The sequence below is a fragment of the Bos javanicus genome, chromosome 3 (assembly GCF_032452875.1).
Source record: "Bos javanicus breed banteng chromosome 3, ARS-OSU_banteng_1.0, whole genome shotgun sequence".
Classification (NCBI taxonomy): domain Eukaryota; kingdom Metazoa; phylum Chordata; class Mammalia; order Artiodactyla; family Bovidae; genus Bos; species Bos javanicus.
Genome location: NC_083870.1, coordinates 6704873 through 6720219, shown reverse-complemented (window position 1 = coordinate 6720219; position 15347 = coordinate 6704873). Strand labels below are relative to the sequence as shown.

General features: G+C 39.3%; 1 protein-coding gene across 5 annotated transcripts in view; it reads left to right on the top strand.

Moving 5' to 3' along the window:
• Positions 1 to 15347, top strand: part of DDR2 (discoidin domain receptor tyrosine kinase 2) — a 183035-nt gene that overhangs the window by 124439 nt on the left and 43249 nt on the right. For all 5 annotated transcript variants that reach the window (XM_061400069.1, XM_061400077.1, XM_061400061.1 and 2 more), the window contains 4 exons: positions 2277 to 2379; positions 3972 to 4203; positions 4529 to 4676; positions 5056 to 5161. In XM_061400069.1, the coding sequence (XP_061256053.1) occupies positions 2277 to 2379; positions 3972 to 4203; positions 4529 to 4676; positions 5056 to 5161 (589 nt within the window). The remainder of the gene's footprint in view (positions 1 to 2276; positions 2380 to 3971; positions 4204 to 4528; positions 4677 to 5055; positions 5162 to 15347) is intronic.

Genomic DNA, 15347 nt, shown 5'->3' with positions numbered 1-15347 from the left:
ATCCCTTGTCTTGATATATTGTGTCTGACATTCAGCTTTCTTTTGATTAACTTTTCATGGTATATTTTTTCCATATTTTCTTATAATTTATCTGTGTTTTTATATTTAAAATATGTTTCTTATAGGTTATATGTACTTTAAATTTGATTTTTCTTTTTAAATCCACTCTGATAATTCCTACTTTCTAATTGGTATATGTAGACCATTTCTATTTAATGGGAGTATTTATATGGTTAGCATAAAATCTATATTCTTTCTATTTGTTTTCTATTTGTCCTATTTGTTTCCTTTAATTCTGTCTTCTTTACAACTTTAATTGGATTTTTATGATTCCATTTTATCTTTTCTTGACTTAGTAGCCATAAGTCTTTAAAAAATATTATTTTAGTGCTTGCTTTATGGTTCATAGTGTACATCTTTAACTAAATAAAGTCTACCTTCACATGATGTTATATCCCTTCACGTAGGGTATAAAAAAAAACCTTTCAACAGGCTAGCTTCTATTTTTCCTCTTTAAGTCTTTATGCTGTTATTGTCATGCATTTTAATTTTGTATATGTCCTAAACACAATGCTATTATTTTTGTTTAAATAGCCTATTACCTCTTAAAGAGATATAAATAACATTAAAAATCATCTTATTTACCATGTGATTGCCATTTTGAATGGGATATTTGCTGTCATCTTCATCTTTGGTCCTCTGATTGTAAAGTATCCTTTTCCTCTAGATGTTTTTAAAATTTTCTCTGTCACCTGTTCTAAGCAACTGAATTATGATATGCCGTAACATAGTTTTCTTCATTTTTTTTATGCTTCAGATTATTTTCTTGAGTTTATAATTTTCATCAAATTGAAACAATTTTACACCATTTTTATTCAAATAATTTTCTGTCTTCCTCCTTCCTCTTCTTCACCGAATCCATTTACATGTATATCTAGATATTTGAAATTGCTCCACATCTTACTGATGTTCTGCTTTTTGATTATTGCTTGATTCTCTTTTCTTTCATTGTTTCATTTGGAACAGTTTCTACTGTTGTCTTTATGTGTATTATTTTCCTTCCAATATGTGATTTGCTTTTAATTCCATTCAATGTATTTTAACTCACATATCACGTTTTATCTCTGGAAATTTGATTTACCACTTTTCTATATCCTCTACAGCTTTCCTTATATTTTTGAACCTATGAAACACAGTTATGACTATTTTGGTGTTTTTCTTTTCCTGTTCTAACTTCTATATTAATTATGAATCTGTTTCAATGGATTGATTTTTATTTTATTATAGATACTATCTCTCTGCCTCTCTTACAGCCCAATTTTTTTAATTGCATGGGACATATGTATACTAAAAAATTATTCATTGTTTATCTGAAATTTAAATTTAGCTAAGGATCCTTTATTTTATTGCAAATTATGTCTTGAGACCTCTAGTCCGCTTGACCTCTCCAGACTCTTTTCTTTGTCTTCTGAGCTCAGGAAATCCTCCAGCCGCTGCCTGAGTTTTCACTCCCTCTGCTACAGCCTGTATGTGCTCATGGAAGTAAGCTGTTACCATTGTGGAGCTCATACTCTTTGTTTCCTTTCTCTCAGGAATTGCTGCCTTTTGTTGTCTGATTTTCATTATGTTGAAACTCAATTTTTCATATACTATTCCTATTTTTTGGTTGTTTTACCCAGGAGAATAAATCTGGTCTTTGTTAGTCTATCTTGGCTGAAGGAAGAAGTCCATCTCTAGAGATTATTATTCTTAGCCAGAGGCAAAAACATGCTGCTGATGGGGCCAAAGCTGTGTGTTCAGTACCTTTATAGGAGAGTTTAAAAATTTTTTTAAACTCTGCTCCATAGTTTTATGAAATCAGCTATCTAAGGAAAAAAAATGCTATGGGTCATAAAAGGTACATAGTAATTATGAGGATGTGAACTTACCACTGTTGTGAAACTGATTAGAAATGCATGTCTGCTAATAAGGAAATGGGGATGGGCCATGGAGTTATCACCAAGTGAAAGGATAAATTAGCACATTACAGGATTGTCAGAATTTGGACCAAAAGATAAGGTTGACTGAGGGTCAATGATTGGAAAACTGAATGCTAATAAGTTTGGAGGCCAGTCCAGGAAGAAAAGGCTGAGAGAGTCAGAGTGGTCAAACCAGGGTTGTAGGGGACTTAGTCCCTCTTTCCTGTCCAATAATCAACTGCATTCTGGCTGGGGGGGTCTCTGAAAATAAAAGTAACAGCATCTCCTCTCTTTCCTCTTTGGTTCCTCTTGGTTCAGCTGTATGCCGCTACCCTCTGGGCATGTCAGGAGGCCACATTCCCGACGAGGACATCACAGCCTCCAGTCAGTGGTCAGAGTCCACTGCTGCCAGATATGGAAGGTGAGAATGCGCACCTCAAAAAACCTGAGCTCTGGGTTGGACGGATGGCTCCCTTGGGGCTTTCCAGATGGCCCAGTGGTAAAATATCTGCCTGCCAATGCAGGTGATGCAGGTTCGATCCCTGCATTAGGAAGACCCCCTGGAGTAGGAAATGACACTCCACTCCACTGTTCTTGCCTGGAGAATTCCATGGACCACGTGGCAGACTGCAGTCCATGGGGTTGCAAAGAGTCAGACACTTCTGAGGGACTGAGCATGCCATGCATGGGTTGGACAGAATAACTGGCTCAAGGGGCTAACAGAGAAGGATGACACTTGGTGGGAGCTGGTGGGAATGGGGAAGACATCATGTGCTAGTCTAGCAACCTCACCCCTAGAGCCTCACCACCCATTGCAGGTTGGCTTATTGACATGTAGTACACCTGCTGTAGCCACTTTCTCACCATGAAGTACTGCAAGAAGTGGACTACGGTGGTACCTATGGGAAAGTGCAGATTAGGTAGGACACTGGGAGTTGGGAGCCCTGATCCTCTTTTTGGTGAGTATCTGTGAAACGTCACTCACAGGAGAAGACATCAAGGACTCAATGAGGCATTGAGGTATCCAACAAATTCTTCCTTCCTCTCAAGGATACCTTACACTGAAGGGCCATCCTCATCCATAAACAAAATATGGTAGGTTTCTTCTGGTCTAATATCAGGGGTCCTTTAAAGCAATAAACACCCTTGTCAAAAACTATTTAACTTGTTAAGAAATAACCTTCTTCTTGGAATCTAGTTCTTATGGTGTAAAGTATTGATCTTTGTTAAAATGGAAGCATCCATTTTAAGCCTTACTATAAACATCCCTATAAACCTTCTCCATGATTTCTGTCTTGATGTGTGAAAGATTAGAGTGATGTCTGGTGGGGCTGGAAGGGAGTGGCCATGAGTAGGTATCATCTGTGAGAGGAGACACATTCCTGAGAAGAGGGAAGAGGGGAAGAGGGTCCCAAAATAAACTTTACAATGATTTCACAATTTTGCTTGCTGGTTGGTCATCCTGGAGGTCATAAAATGAAACCAGATTATTTACTTTTCCCTGACATGCCCTTACTCCTCACTCTCACCATAGGTTTTCATGGCTTTTTGCTGAGCTGCCACGCTCACCCTGCTGGTTGAAATTCCACTGCATTGCACAACCCACACTGCAGATCTGATGATTCCTCCCTCCCCACTCCTATAACTTGATATCCAGGCAAGGAGTGGTTAGCTTTGTTATAAGGAATAGAGGGTAGGGAGGGTTTCATTGCATGGGACCTCCCCTGAGACCTCTAAACAAGGGTGGGAAGTAAAGGCTACATGTTATCTGAAGGTCTCCATCTCCTTGGTGGTGACTGTCTTTCTGGGTTTCATGGTGCCTGAGGGAGAGGGAACTGGCCACAAGTGGGTATGGTGGTGACAGTCAGACTGGTGGGGAAAGCCCAAAAAGTCCATTTGGACTGGACTCCCAGCCTGCTCTCTCCCTTCAGGACTGGCAGCTGCTTGCTGGGGACTGGTAAATAACTGTGGTTTCACGGTTCCTTCCTCTTCCCCTAACCCTCATCCATCAAGGCTGGACTCGGAAGAAGGGGACGGAGCCTGGTGTCCTGAGATTCCAGTGGAACCTGATGACCTGAAGGAGTTTCTGCAGATTGACTTGCACACCCTGCACTTTATCACTCTGGTGGGGACCCAGGGACGCCATGCAGGGGGCCATGGCATTGAGTTTGCCCCCATGTACAAGATCAACTACAGTCGAGATGGCACTCGCTGGATCTCTTGGAGGAACCGGCATGGGAAACAGGTAAGAAGAAGAAGAGACATCCAAACCCTGGGATGTCTGGGACTGTATTTTGACTTAGGCTAGAAGAGGAAGCACACAGATTGTCTATGCAGGAGTATGTGTCCACAGACCTGCCATTCCCTTGGGAATGTGTGACCCAAGATGAAGAGGATAGGATGGGGGCACAGACAGGGATATCAAGGCTGCTGAGAGAGCTGTGAATGAATACATTCTGCTCCTTGAATTAAAAAGAAAGGTTCCATCAAAGAGATAATGACTTGGGGAATGAAGAAGAGTCAGCATAACTTCATTGCAACTCCTCACTCTTTCTCTTCCTTCTTCTTAGGTGCTGGATGGAAATAGTAACCCCTATGACATTTTCCTAAAGGATTTGGAGCCACCCATTGTGGCCAGATTTGTCCGCTTTATCCCAGTAACTGATCACTCCATGAATGTGTGCATGAGGGTGGAGCTTTACGGATGTGTCTGGCTGGGTAGGTGTCTAAAGAGAGGGAGCTTATAAACTTTATTAAAAACATCAACCCCTGGTCAATAAAGGCAATCAAATCAGAAGGAGGATTTCCTTCCACTAAGAATTTCACTGGAATTACTAATCATCCTGGTTAGAGTAAAGAAAGGAATATTATTCATCCACCCAGGGTGTGGTGCCCCACACCAAGTTACTCTGCTGACTGTTGCTGCAGAGGAGTGTTCCCCAGGATTGCTCCTTGTGTGCCCAGATTGAATCCCAGGTGGGCACACTGCTCAAAATAGCACTCTTGAAGCCTCAGATAGTTCCCTGGGATACCTGGTCTAAGCAGCGGGTATATCTCCTTCTCAAAGGCACTGACACATCCATGTTTCCTTTGGCAGATGGCTTGGTGTCTTACAGCGCTCCAGCTGGACAGCAGTTTGTACTGCCGGGAGGCTCCATCATTTATCTCAACGATTCTGTCTATGATGGAGCTGTTGGGTACAGGTAAATCCTGGGAGATGTTAATCATCAGACTAGGCAAATGACCACCAGAAGACAATAATGCTTTATCATGGCCTGGGAACAACACTCAGTGAATCAATCAACTAGCTAGTGTTTATTTGGCACTTATACTAGGCATCATGAGATAAATTTAGACAAAGTAAAATCAATTCAGTTCAGTTCAGTCACTCAGTCATGTCCGACTCTTTGTGACCCCATGGACTGAAGCATGTCAGGCTACCCTATCCATCACCAACTCTCGGAGCTTGCTCAAATTCATGTCCATCAAGTTGGTGATGCCATCCAACCATCTCACCCTGTGTCATTCCCTTCTCCTCCTGCCTTCAATCTTTCCCAGCATCATGGTCTTTTCCAATAAGTCAGTTCTTCACATCAGGTAGCCAAAGTATTGGAGTTTCAGCTTCAGCCTGAGTCCTTACAGTGAACATTCAGGACTGATTTCCTTTAGGATGGACTGATTGGATCTCCTTGCAGTCCAAGGGACTCTCAAGAGTCTTCTCCAACACTACAGTTCAAAAGCATCAATTCTTTGATGCTCAGCTTTCTTTATGGTTCAACTCTCACATCCATACATGACTACTGGAAAAACCATAGCTTTGACTATATGGACCTTTGTCAGTAAAGTAATATATCTGCTTTTTAATATGCTGTCTAGGTTGATCATAGCTTTTCTTCCAAGGAGCAAGCGTCTTTTAATTTCATGGCTACAGTCACCATCTGCAGTGATTTTGGAGCCCAAGAAAATAAAATCTGTCACTGTTTCCATTGTTTTCCCACCTAGTTGCCATTAAGTGATGGGACTGAATGCCATGATCTTCATTTTTTGAATGTTGAGTTTTAAGCCAGCTTTTTCACTCTCCTCTTTCACTTTCATCAAGAGGCTCTTTAGTTCTTTGCTTTCTGCCATAAGGATGGTGTCATCTGCATATCTGAAGTTATTGATATTTCTCCCAGCAATCTTGATTACAGCTTGTGCTTCATCCAGTCCAGCAGTTCTCATGATGTACTCTGCATCTAAGTTAAATAAGCAGGGTGACAATATACTATACAGCCTTGATGTTCTCTTTTCCTGATTTGGAACCAGTTTGTTGTTCCATGTTCTAACCATTGTTTCTTGACCTGCTTACAGATTTCTCAGGAGGCAGGTCAGGTGGTCTGGTATTCCCATCTCTTTAAGAATTTTCCACAGTTTGTTGAGATCCACACAGTCAAAGGCTTTGGCGTAGTCAATAAAGCAGAGGTAGATGTTTTTCTGGAACTCTCTTGCTTTTTTGATGATCCAACAGATGTAATGGATGTAGTCTTTATTTGGAAGGAACTGAGAGCCTAGTTTGGCAAGACAAAGTGAAAGTGAAAGTGTTATTCGCTCAGTCGGGCCCAACTCTTTGCAACCCCATGGACTGTAGCCTGCCAGGCTCCCTGTCCATGGGATTTTCCAGAAAGAATAATGAAGTGGATTGCCATTTCCTTCTCCAGGGGATCTTCAACAAGACAAAATAATCACAAGGAAAACAGTAAATTATACAAAGAAGAACTAAATGTTGTAGTATGATAAGGTAGCCATATTTTTGACCCTCAAAACAGGACATGAGGTCTAACATAAATAATAGCCTACTTATGGAGACAAAGGGCCAGAAGAACTAACGCTACAATGAATTAGACTTAAAAAGAAGTTCAGAAAGAATGAATTCCATACATGTAAATGCTTTAGAAATTGTGACAAGGAGACTGTTAAGACTTATAATAGACAAGGAAAGTTTCTAGGATGAGATGATAGTTGGCAAAAAGGAGGTCGGTAGAGGGAGCAGAGGAAAGGAATCAGAGATGAGGACCAGAATGACCTGACTACAGCAGAAGCTAGAACTGGGAACAGCAGAAGGACTGATGGATACTGGAAGTGAACCAAGGGAGGGCCATGGTAGAGGAATATGTTCAGATACAGGAGGAATTTAGGGTTGGTTAAGAGATGTTCCCACCTATCCCGATTCATTCCAAGTCTTGCCATCCTTCTACCCCAGATCAATAGTTTGCTCTCTGAAGTTGATCTTTGCACAGGTTGACCTTGGCAGAGAGGTCTCAATTATAGTGGAGCCCACACTGCATAATGGAGGTTGTGGGTGGTTGAGAGAGAGAGAAATTAGTGAGTCTCAGGAAGAGGACTGTGGAGTTACAGCACTTCCATTGTCTTGCTGCTGCTGCTGCTGCCAAGTCGCTTCAGTGGTGTCCGACTCTGTGTGCTGTGAAGAATAAAGTACTGCCTTCAGCTTCCCGATCCCTATCTGAAGACCTGACTCATCAGGATTTCTATTGCAAATCACTTCCTTTCCATCTACTTTTAGTCATTGTTCTTCCCCCTTTACATAACTTGGTCTTGGCATCATTTCACTTAGCCACACCCAACTGCCATAAATCAAGGCTCAGAGGAAAGCAGAGATCAATTGAATTCAGTTTAGTTTAGTAAATCTTTGCTTATCAACTGTTACTACACGCAAGGAATTTGGTAGGGATTCAAATATAGTAAAGTCATTGATCCTACCTTTAAGAAGTTCACAGTTTATTAGCCATCTGTATGTCTTCTTTGGAGAAACATCTGTTTAGGTGTTCTGCCTATTTTTTTAAATTTGGTTGCTTTTCCATAAGCCTATTCTCTATGTCTGTTTCTCCATTGCTGCCCTATAAATAAGTTCTTCAGTAACATTTTTCTAGATTCCATATATACGCATTAGAATACGATATTTATCTTTGTCTTTCAGACTTACTTCACTCTGTATAATAGGTTCTAGGTTCATCCACCTCATTAAGACTGACTCAAATGTGTCTTCCTTTTTATGTCTGAGTAATATTCCATTGTGTACCACACCTTCTTTATCCATTCATCTGTTGATAGACATCTAGGTTGCTTCCTTGTTCTGCTGCTACTGCTAAGTCGCTTCAGTCGTGTCTGACTCTGTGCGACCCCACAGACGGCAGCCCACTAAGCTCCTCTGTCCCTGAGATTCTCCAGGCAAGAATACTGGAGTGGGTTGCCATTTCCTTCTCCAGTGCATGAAACTGAAAAGTGAAAGTGAAGTCACTCAGTTGTGCCCGACTCTTAGTAACCCCATGGACTGCAGCCTACCAGGCTCCTCCGTCCGTGGGATTTTCCAGGCAAGAGTACTGGAGTGGGTTGCCATTGCCTTCTCCGGCTTCCTTGTTCTAGCTATTGTAAATAGTGCTGCAATGAACAATGGGATACATGTGTCTTTTTCAATTTTGGTTTCCTCAGGGTATATGCCTAGGAGTGAGATTGCTGGGTCACATGGTGGTTTTATTCCTAGCTTTTTAAGGAATCTCCGTACTGTCTTCCAGAGTTGCTGTATCAATTTACATTCCCACCAACAGTGCAGGAGCGTTCCCTCTTCTCCACACCCCCTCCAGCATTTATTGTTTGTAGACTTTTTGATGATGGCCATTCTGACCACTGTGAGGTGATATCTCATTGTAGTTTTGATTTGCATTTCTCTAATAATGAACTGAACTGAATAATAAGTGATGTTGAGCATCTTCTCATGTTTGTCAGCCATATGTATGTCTTCTTTAGAGATATGTCTGTTTAGGTCTTTTCCCCACTTTTTGATTGGGTTGTTTGTTTTTCTGGCATTGAGTTGTATGAGCTGCTTGTATATTTTGGAAATTAATCCTTTGCCAGTTGTTTCATTTGCTATTATTTTTCTCCCATTCTGAGGTTTGTCTTTTCACCTTGCTTATAGTTTCCTTTGCTGTGCAAAAGCTTTTAAGTTTAATCAGGTCCCACTTGTTTCCTTTTGTTTTTATTTCTGTTACTCTAGGGGTGGATCATAGAGGATCTTGCTTTGATTTATGTCATCGAGTGTTCTGCCTATGTTTTCCCCTAAGAGTTTTAAAGTTTCTGGTCTTACATTTAGGTCTTTAATCCATTTTGAGTTTATCTTTGTGTATGGTGTTAGGAGGTGTTCTAGTTTCATTCTTTTACACGTATCTGTCCAGTTTTCCCAGCACCATTTATTGAAGAGGCTGTCTTTGCCCCATTGTATATTCTTGCCTCCTTTGTCAAAAAATAAGGTACCCGTAGGTGCATGGGTTTATTTCTGGGCTTCATATCTTATTCCATTGGTCTATATTTCTGTTTTTGTGCCAGTACCATACTGTCTTGATGACTGTAGCTTTGTAGTATAATATGAAGTCAGGAAGGTTGATTTCTCCAGCTCCCTTCTTCTTTCTCAAGACTGCTTTGGCTATTTGGGGTCTTTTATGTTTCCATATGAATTGTGAAATTTTTTGTTCTAGTTCTGTGAAAAATGCCATTGGTAATTTGATAGGGATTGCACTGAATCTGTAGGTCACATTTGGTAGTATAGTCATTTTTCACAATGTTAATTCTTCTTACTCAGGAACATGGAATATCTCTCCATCTGTTTATGTCATATTTGATTTCTTTCATTAGTGTCTTATAATTTTCTGTGTACAGTTCTTTTGTCTCCTTAGGTAAGTTTATTCCTAGATATTTTATTCTTTTTGTTGCAATGGTGAATGGGATTGATTCCTTAATTTATCTTTCTGATTTCATTGTTAGTATATAGAAATGCAAGTTATTTCTGTGTATTGATTTTGTATCCTGCAACTTTGCTAATTTCACTGATTAGCTCTAGTAATTTTCTAATACTATCTTTAGGGTTTTTTATGTACAGTATCATGTCATCTGCAAACAATGAGAGCTTTACTTCTTTTCCAATCTGGATTCTTTGTATTTCTTTTTCTTCTCTGATTGCTGTAGCTAGGATTTTCAGAACTATGTTGAATAATGGTGATGAATGTGGACACACTTGTCTTGTTCCTGATCTTAGGAGAACACTTTCAGTTTTTCACCATTGAGAATAATGTTTGCTGTAGACTTACCATATATGGCCTTTACTATGTTGAGGTAGGTTCCTTCTATGCCCATTTTTTTTGAAGAGTTTTAATCATAAATGAGTGCTGAATTTTGACAAAGGCTTTTTCTGCATCTATTGAGACTGTCATATGATTTTTATCTTTCAATTTGTTAACATGGTGTATCACATTGATTGATATTCATATATTGAAGAATCCTTGCATTCCTGGAATAAATCCAACTTGATCATGGTGTATGTGCTTTTTGATGTGTTGCTGAATTCTGTTTGCTAAAATTTTGTTGAGCATTTTTGCATCTATGTTCAGCAGTGATATCGGCCTGTAGTTTTCTTTTTTTGTATTGTCTTTGTCTGGTTTTGGTATCAGGGTGATGGTGGCCTCATAGACTGAGTTTGGGAGTATTCCTTCCTCTGCAGTTTTTTGAAAGAGTTTTAGAAGGATAGGCATTAGCTCTTGATAGAATTATCCTGTGAAGCCATCTGGTCCTGGGCTTTTGTTTTTAGGGAGATTTTTGATCATAGCTTCAATTTCAGTGCTTGTAATTGGGTTGTTCATAATTTCAATTTCTTCCTGGTTCAGTCTTGGAAGATTGAAGCTTTCTAAGAATCTGTCTGTTTCTTCCAGGTTATCCATTTCATTGCCATATAGTTGTTTATAGTACTCTCTTATAATCCTTTGTATCTTTGCATTGTCTGTTGTAAGCTCTCCTTTTTCATTTATAATTTTGTTGAATTTATTCTTTCATTTTTTCTTAATGAGCCTGGCTAAAGGTTTGTCATTTTTTTTTTATCTTCTCCAAGCACCAACTTTTAGTTTTACTAATCTTTACTGTTGTTTCTTTCATTTTTTTTTTCGATTATTTCTGCTCTGATCTTTATGATTTCTTTCCTTCTAATTTTGTTTTTTTGTTGTTCTTCTTTTCCCGGTTGTTTTAGGTGTAAAGTTAGGTTGTCTATTTGATGTTTTTCTTCTTTCTTGAGGTAGGATTGTATTGCTATAAAGTTCCCTTTTAGAACTGCTTTTGCTGCATCCCATAGATTTTGAGTTATCGTGTTTTCATTGTCATTTGTTTCTAGAAATTTTTTTATTTTTCTTTTGATTTCTTCAGTAACCTGTTGGTTATTTAGAAATGTATTGTTTAATCTCCATTTGATTTTATTTTTTACAGTTTTTTCCTTGTAATTGATATCTAGTGCCGAGGTCCAGCCCCGGCTCATCCAGGGAGTTCGAAGCAGGGACGGCATCAGCGAGGATCAGGATACAATAGCTTCAATTAGATATTAATTAGAGATGTAAAGAGTAATAGAATGAAGATAGCTCAGTAGGAAAATTCAGTGGAGAAAAGAGGCTGAGTAGCTTGGTTTACGCGGGAGACCAATAAAACTTCAAGACAAGAAGTTTGCACCACTTACGTAGGCTGCAGGCATCCTTCCATTCTCCCGAAGGAGAGGAGACCCTGAGGCCTCCCCAGTCGGATCTTAGAAGCCCATTAGTAAGCATGGCAGGTTCCGTGCTCCAGATGGAGACTCAGCCAGAGTGAGAGAGAGAGCGACATGGGGAGACGTGTATTTCGAGAAACTGATCCCAATTCTTTATTTTCCATGGTCTACTTTTATACACTGAGATGTTATGCAAAAGTCACGTGGGGTCAGCAGTCCTGACTTTTATCAAAGTCAAGTGCTTCATACAAATGTATACAGAGGTCTCAGGGGTGTTACATCATCTTCTGGCCAGGGGGCCTGCTGACAATTTATGACCCTCTCCTTGTGACAGCGGTCAGTCAACCAGGACACTTATTTCTCCAGGGGTGATTATTCTTAAAAAGACTCCACCTTCCGAAGGTACCAGATAAAGTTACATTCCTATAGGGTGAGGGTGTAGTGGGTTTTAGTTAAGGAAAGAATTTACTTAGCCTAAGGTCTGACATGATTAATATCAAAGGTTAATACTTATTTCTTCTATATATTCATTAATATGTGTAAGGGCAGGGGATGTGGAGACTTAGCAACAAACATTGGCTCAACAAATGAAAAACCCTTCACCAATACAATTTCTAATCAGCCCATTATACTTATACTAATAGTTTTCTAACTTCTCTAAAGAATCTGTTTTTAGAAGGTTTAAACCATCTCGTGCCTCTCACAGTTGGGAGGCTGTGAGCAATCACATGTGGCTGGACAAGCCTGTCAGGCAGGCTAGAGAACCTTCAGAGGAGTTTGTAGGTTAAAACACTCTTGTCACACCCAGGAGTTTTTATTAGCTGGAGCTCTAAGTTAACTCCTTCTCCGAAAGAGGTGGTGGGGGACAGCACCCCGTAAAGTCAGAGGTGTAGGTGAGAGCACAAAGTAGTAAAGTAGGCAGGCTCTGGTTATGGGGGTAGATGCTCGAGAATTTCCAGGGGGACTCCTGAGGCTTGATCCCGCCTTTGTGTATGTCGAGCCTTCTTCCTCATGACCTTTGCCATGGGCGGAGGTCCTCCCACCGGCTCCCTGCAATCTAGTCTCAGTGTTGTGGTTGGAGAAGATGCTTGATATGATTTCAATTCTCTTGAATTTACTGAGGTTTGATGTATGACCCAAGATGTGGTCTATCCTGGAGAATGTTCCATGTGCACTTGAAAAGAAGGTGTATTCTTCTGCATTTGGATGGAATGTCCTGAAGATATCAATGAGATCCATCTCATCTAATGTATCATTTAAGACTTGTGTTTCCTTATTAATTTTCTGTTTTGATGATCTGACCAGTGGTGTGAGTGGGGAGTTAAAGTCTCCTACTATTATTGTGTTACTGTCAATTTCTCCTTTTATATCTGTTAGTGTTTGTCTTATGTATTGACATGCTTCTATGTTGGGTGCATAGATATTTACAACTGTTATGTCTTCCTCTTGGATTGATCCCTTGCTCATTATGCAGTGTCCTTCCTTATCTCTTGCAATCTTCTTTATTTTAAGGTCTCTTTTGTCTGATGAGGATTGCTACTCCAGCTTCCTGTTGCTTCCCATTTGCATGCAATATATTTCTCCATCCTCTCACTTTCAGTCTATATGTATCTTTAGGTCTGAAGTGGGTTTCTTGTAGACATATATATGGGTCTTGTTTTTGTATCCATTCAGCCAGTCTGTGTCTTTTGGTTGGAGCATTTAATCTATTTACATTTAAAGTAATTATTGATAGATATGTTCCTATTGCCATTTTCTTAATTGTTTGGGGTTGATTTTGTAGATCTTTTCCTTCTCTTCTATTTGTTGACTATACAAATCCCTTTAACATTTGTTGTAAAGCTGGTTTGGTGGTACTAAATTCTCTTAACTTTTGATTGTTTGTAAAGCTTTTTATTTCTCCAACAATTTTGAATGAGATCCTTGTTGGGTGCAGTAATCTTGGATGTAGATTTTTCCATCTTTTCATCTTGTTTATGGCTTCCTTTGCTGTACAAAAGCTTTTTAAGTTTAATTAGATCCCATCTGTTCATTTTTATTTCCACTACCCTAAGAGGTGGGTCATAGAGGATCTTGCTGTGATTTATGTCAAAGAATGTTCTGCCTATGTTTTCCTCTAAGAGTTTTATAGTTTCTGGTCTTACATGAAAAAGTGCTCAACATCGCTTATTATTAGAGAAATGCAAATCAAAACTACAATGAAGTATCACCTCACAACCATCAGTATGGCCATGATTTTAAAAATCTACAAATGATAAATTATAGAGAGAATGTGGAGAAAAGGGAGCCAAGGCCAGGAAGAAGAGACAAGGAGGGGGAGTTGTTCTTCTTTATCAACATCACCAACACAATGAGCTGCTGAAGATTTTTTTAAAGCTGGAGAAGAACATGATGGGAGCTGTACTTTAGGTAGATTCATTAAGCTATTCAAAGGCTAGATTTGAATAGAAAGAGAGGATAAGAGGGGAATATATTCTAATTCCAAGTTCAGTCACATGAAAAGAGTTAAGGACCCAGGCCAAAGTGGTGACTGTGAGAATGGGAATGAGAAAGAGGTACTCACTTAGGGACCACTGGATGTGAGAAAGAGTCAGATGAAACATGGTAGTCCAGGTAACTCAAACAATGAAGGTGACATGTATTCATTCAACAAATATATGCTTATTTTATGCCAGGAACTCTCAGTGGAAATGGAAGAGAAGTAGAGTTGACAGAAATGGGAAATCTAGGTGAAAGATTTAGTGTAGAAACAGATGATGATGGATTCAGTTTGGGTTATTAATGTAAGGAACTGATAGGGCATTCAGATGGAGAAATAAGGCAGATAACTAGAAATATGATTCTGGATGGACCCCAGAGAAAAGGTAAAAAAAAAAGAAAGAAAGATTGCAGAGATTTAGACATAATCAGCTTCCACCTCATAATTGAGGTCATGAGATATCTAGTTGGGGTGTGGCTGAGTGAGAAGATAACAAAGTTACCTAATTCAAGTTCTCAGGAAATAAACAGTCATAGTAGCAAAAGTTACTTATTTAAATTTTTAAAAATCTAAAAGTAATGTATACTCTTATAGAAATTCTAACAGTCCTAAAGTATATAAAGTAAACAGGCAAAATTTCTTTCTTTACTCTTTCCCCATTTGATTAAATTCTGATTAAAGGGAATTGAATTAGCATTCCTTTTAATTGTGTTGCTTTTCTGAAGATTTTCATGGGGATTTATTTTTCTGGGGACAATAGGAAATACATTCATGACAAGTAAACTTATGCTGTCCTAGCCTTTTTGATCTGTAGAGGGAAGAAAAAGAAGGCAAAACCTTGGAAGGGAGAGCCAGGGTTTAGTCCCTGTAGATAAATATTATAATTTGCCAAACATTTTTCAATGAGCAAATATATTTAAAAATATATCTGTAAGCTTGGCACAATCACTGTAATCAGTTTTTTTTTTTTTGGTAATTCACAAATTTTACATGGCATTGCTTTGCCTGTAACCTCAAGGATCACACAGAATATTGCTTGAGGGTGACGATCCCAGTCTTTTCATTTGGGAGACTCCTGACGTAGCTTCCAGAGCTTGAGGAGAGAGCAACTCCACATGATGTGTTCTCATTCTGTCCCTCCATAAAAGAAGGAAGGAGGTCTCTTTATGTTCTTCAAACTTTAAACAGAAGCAGTCAGGCTTCTGGCAATTTCAGCCATTCACAATAGCCTCACACTCAGAAGTGGAAAGGCTGCCAAACTAGAAAAGAAAACGCAATCCAATACCTGAGATACTCATGTGGACCCATGCGTTTTACTACATGAATCTAGTATTCTACAAAT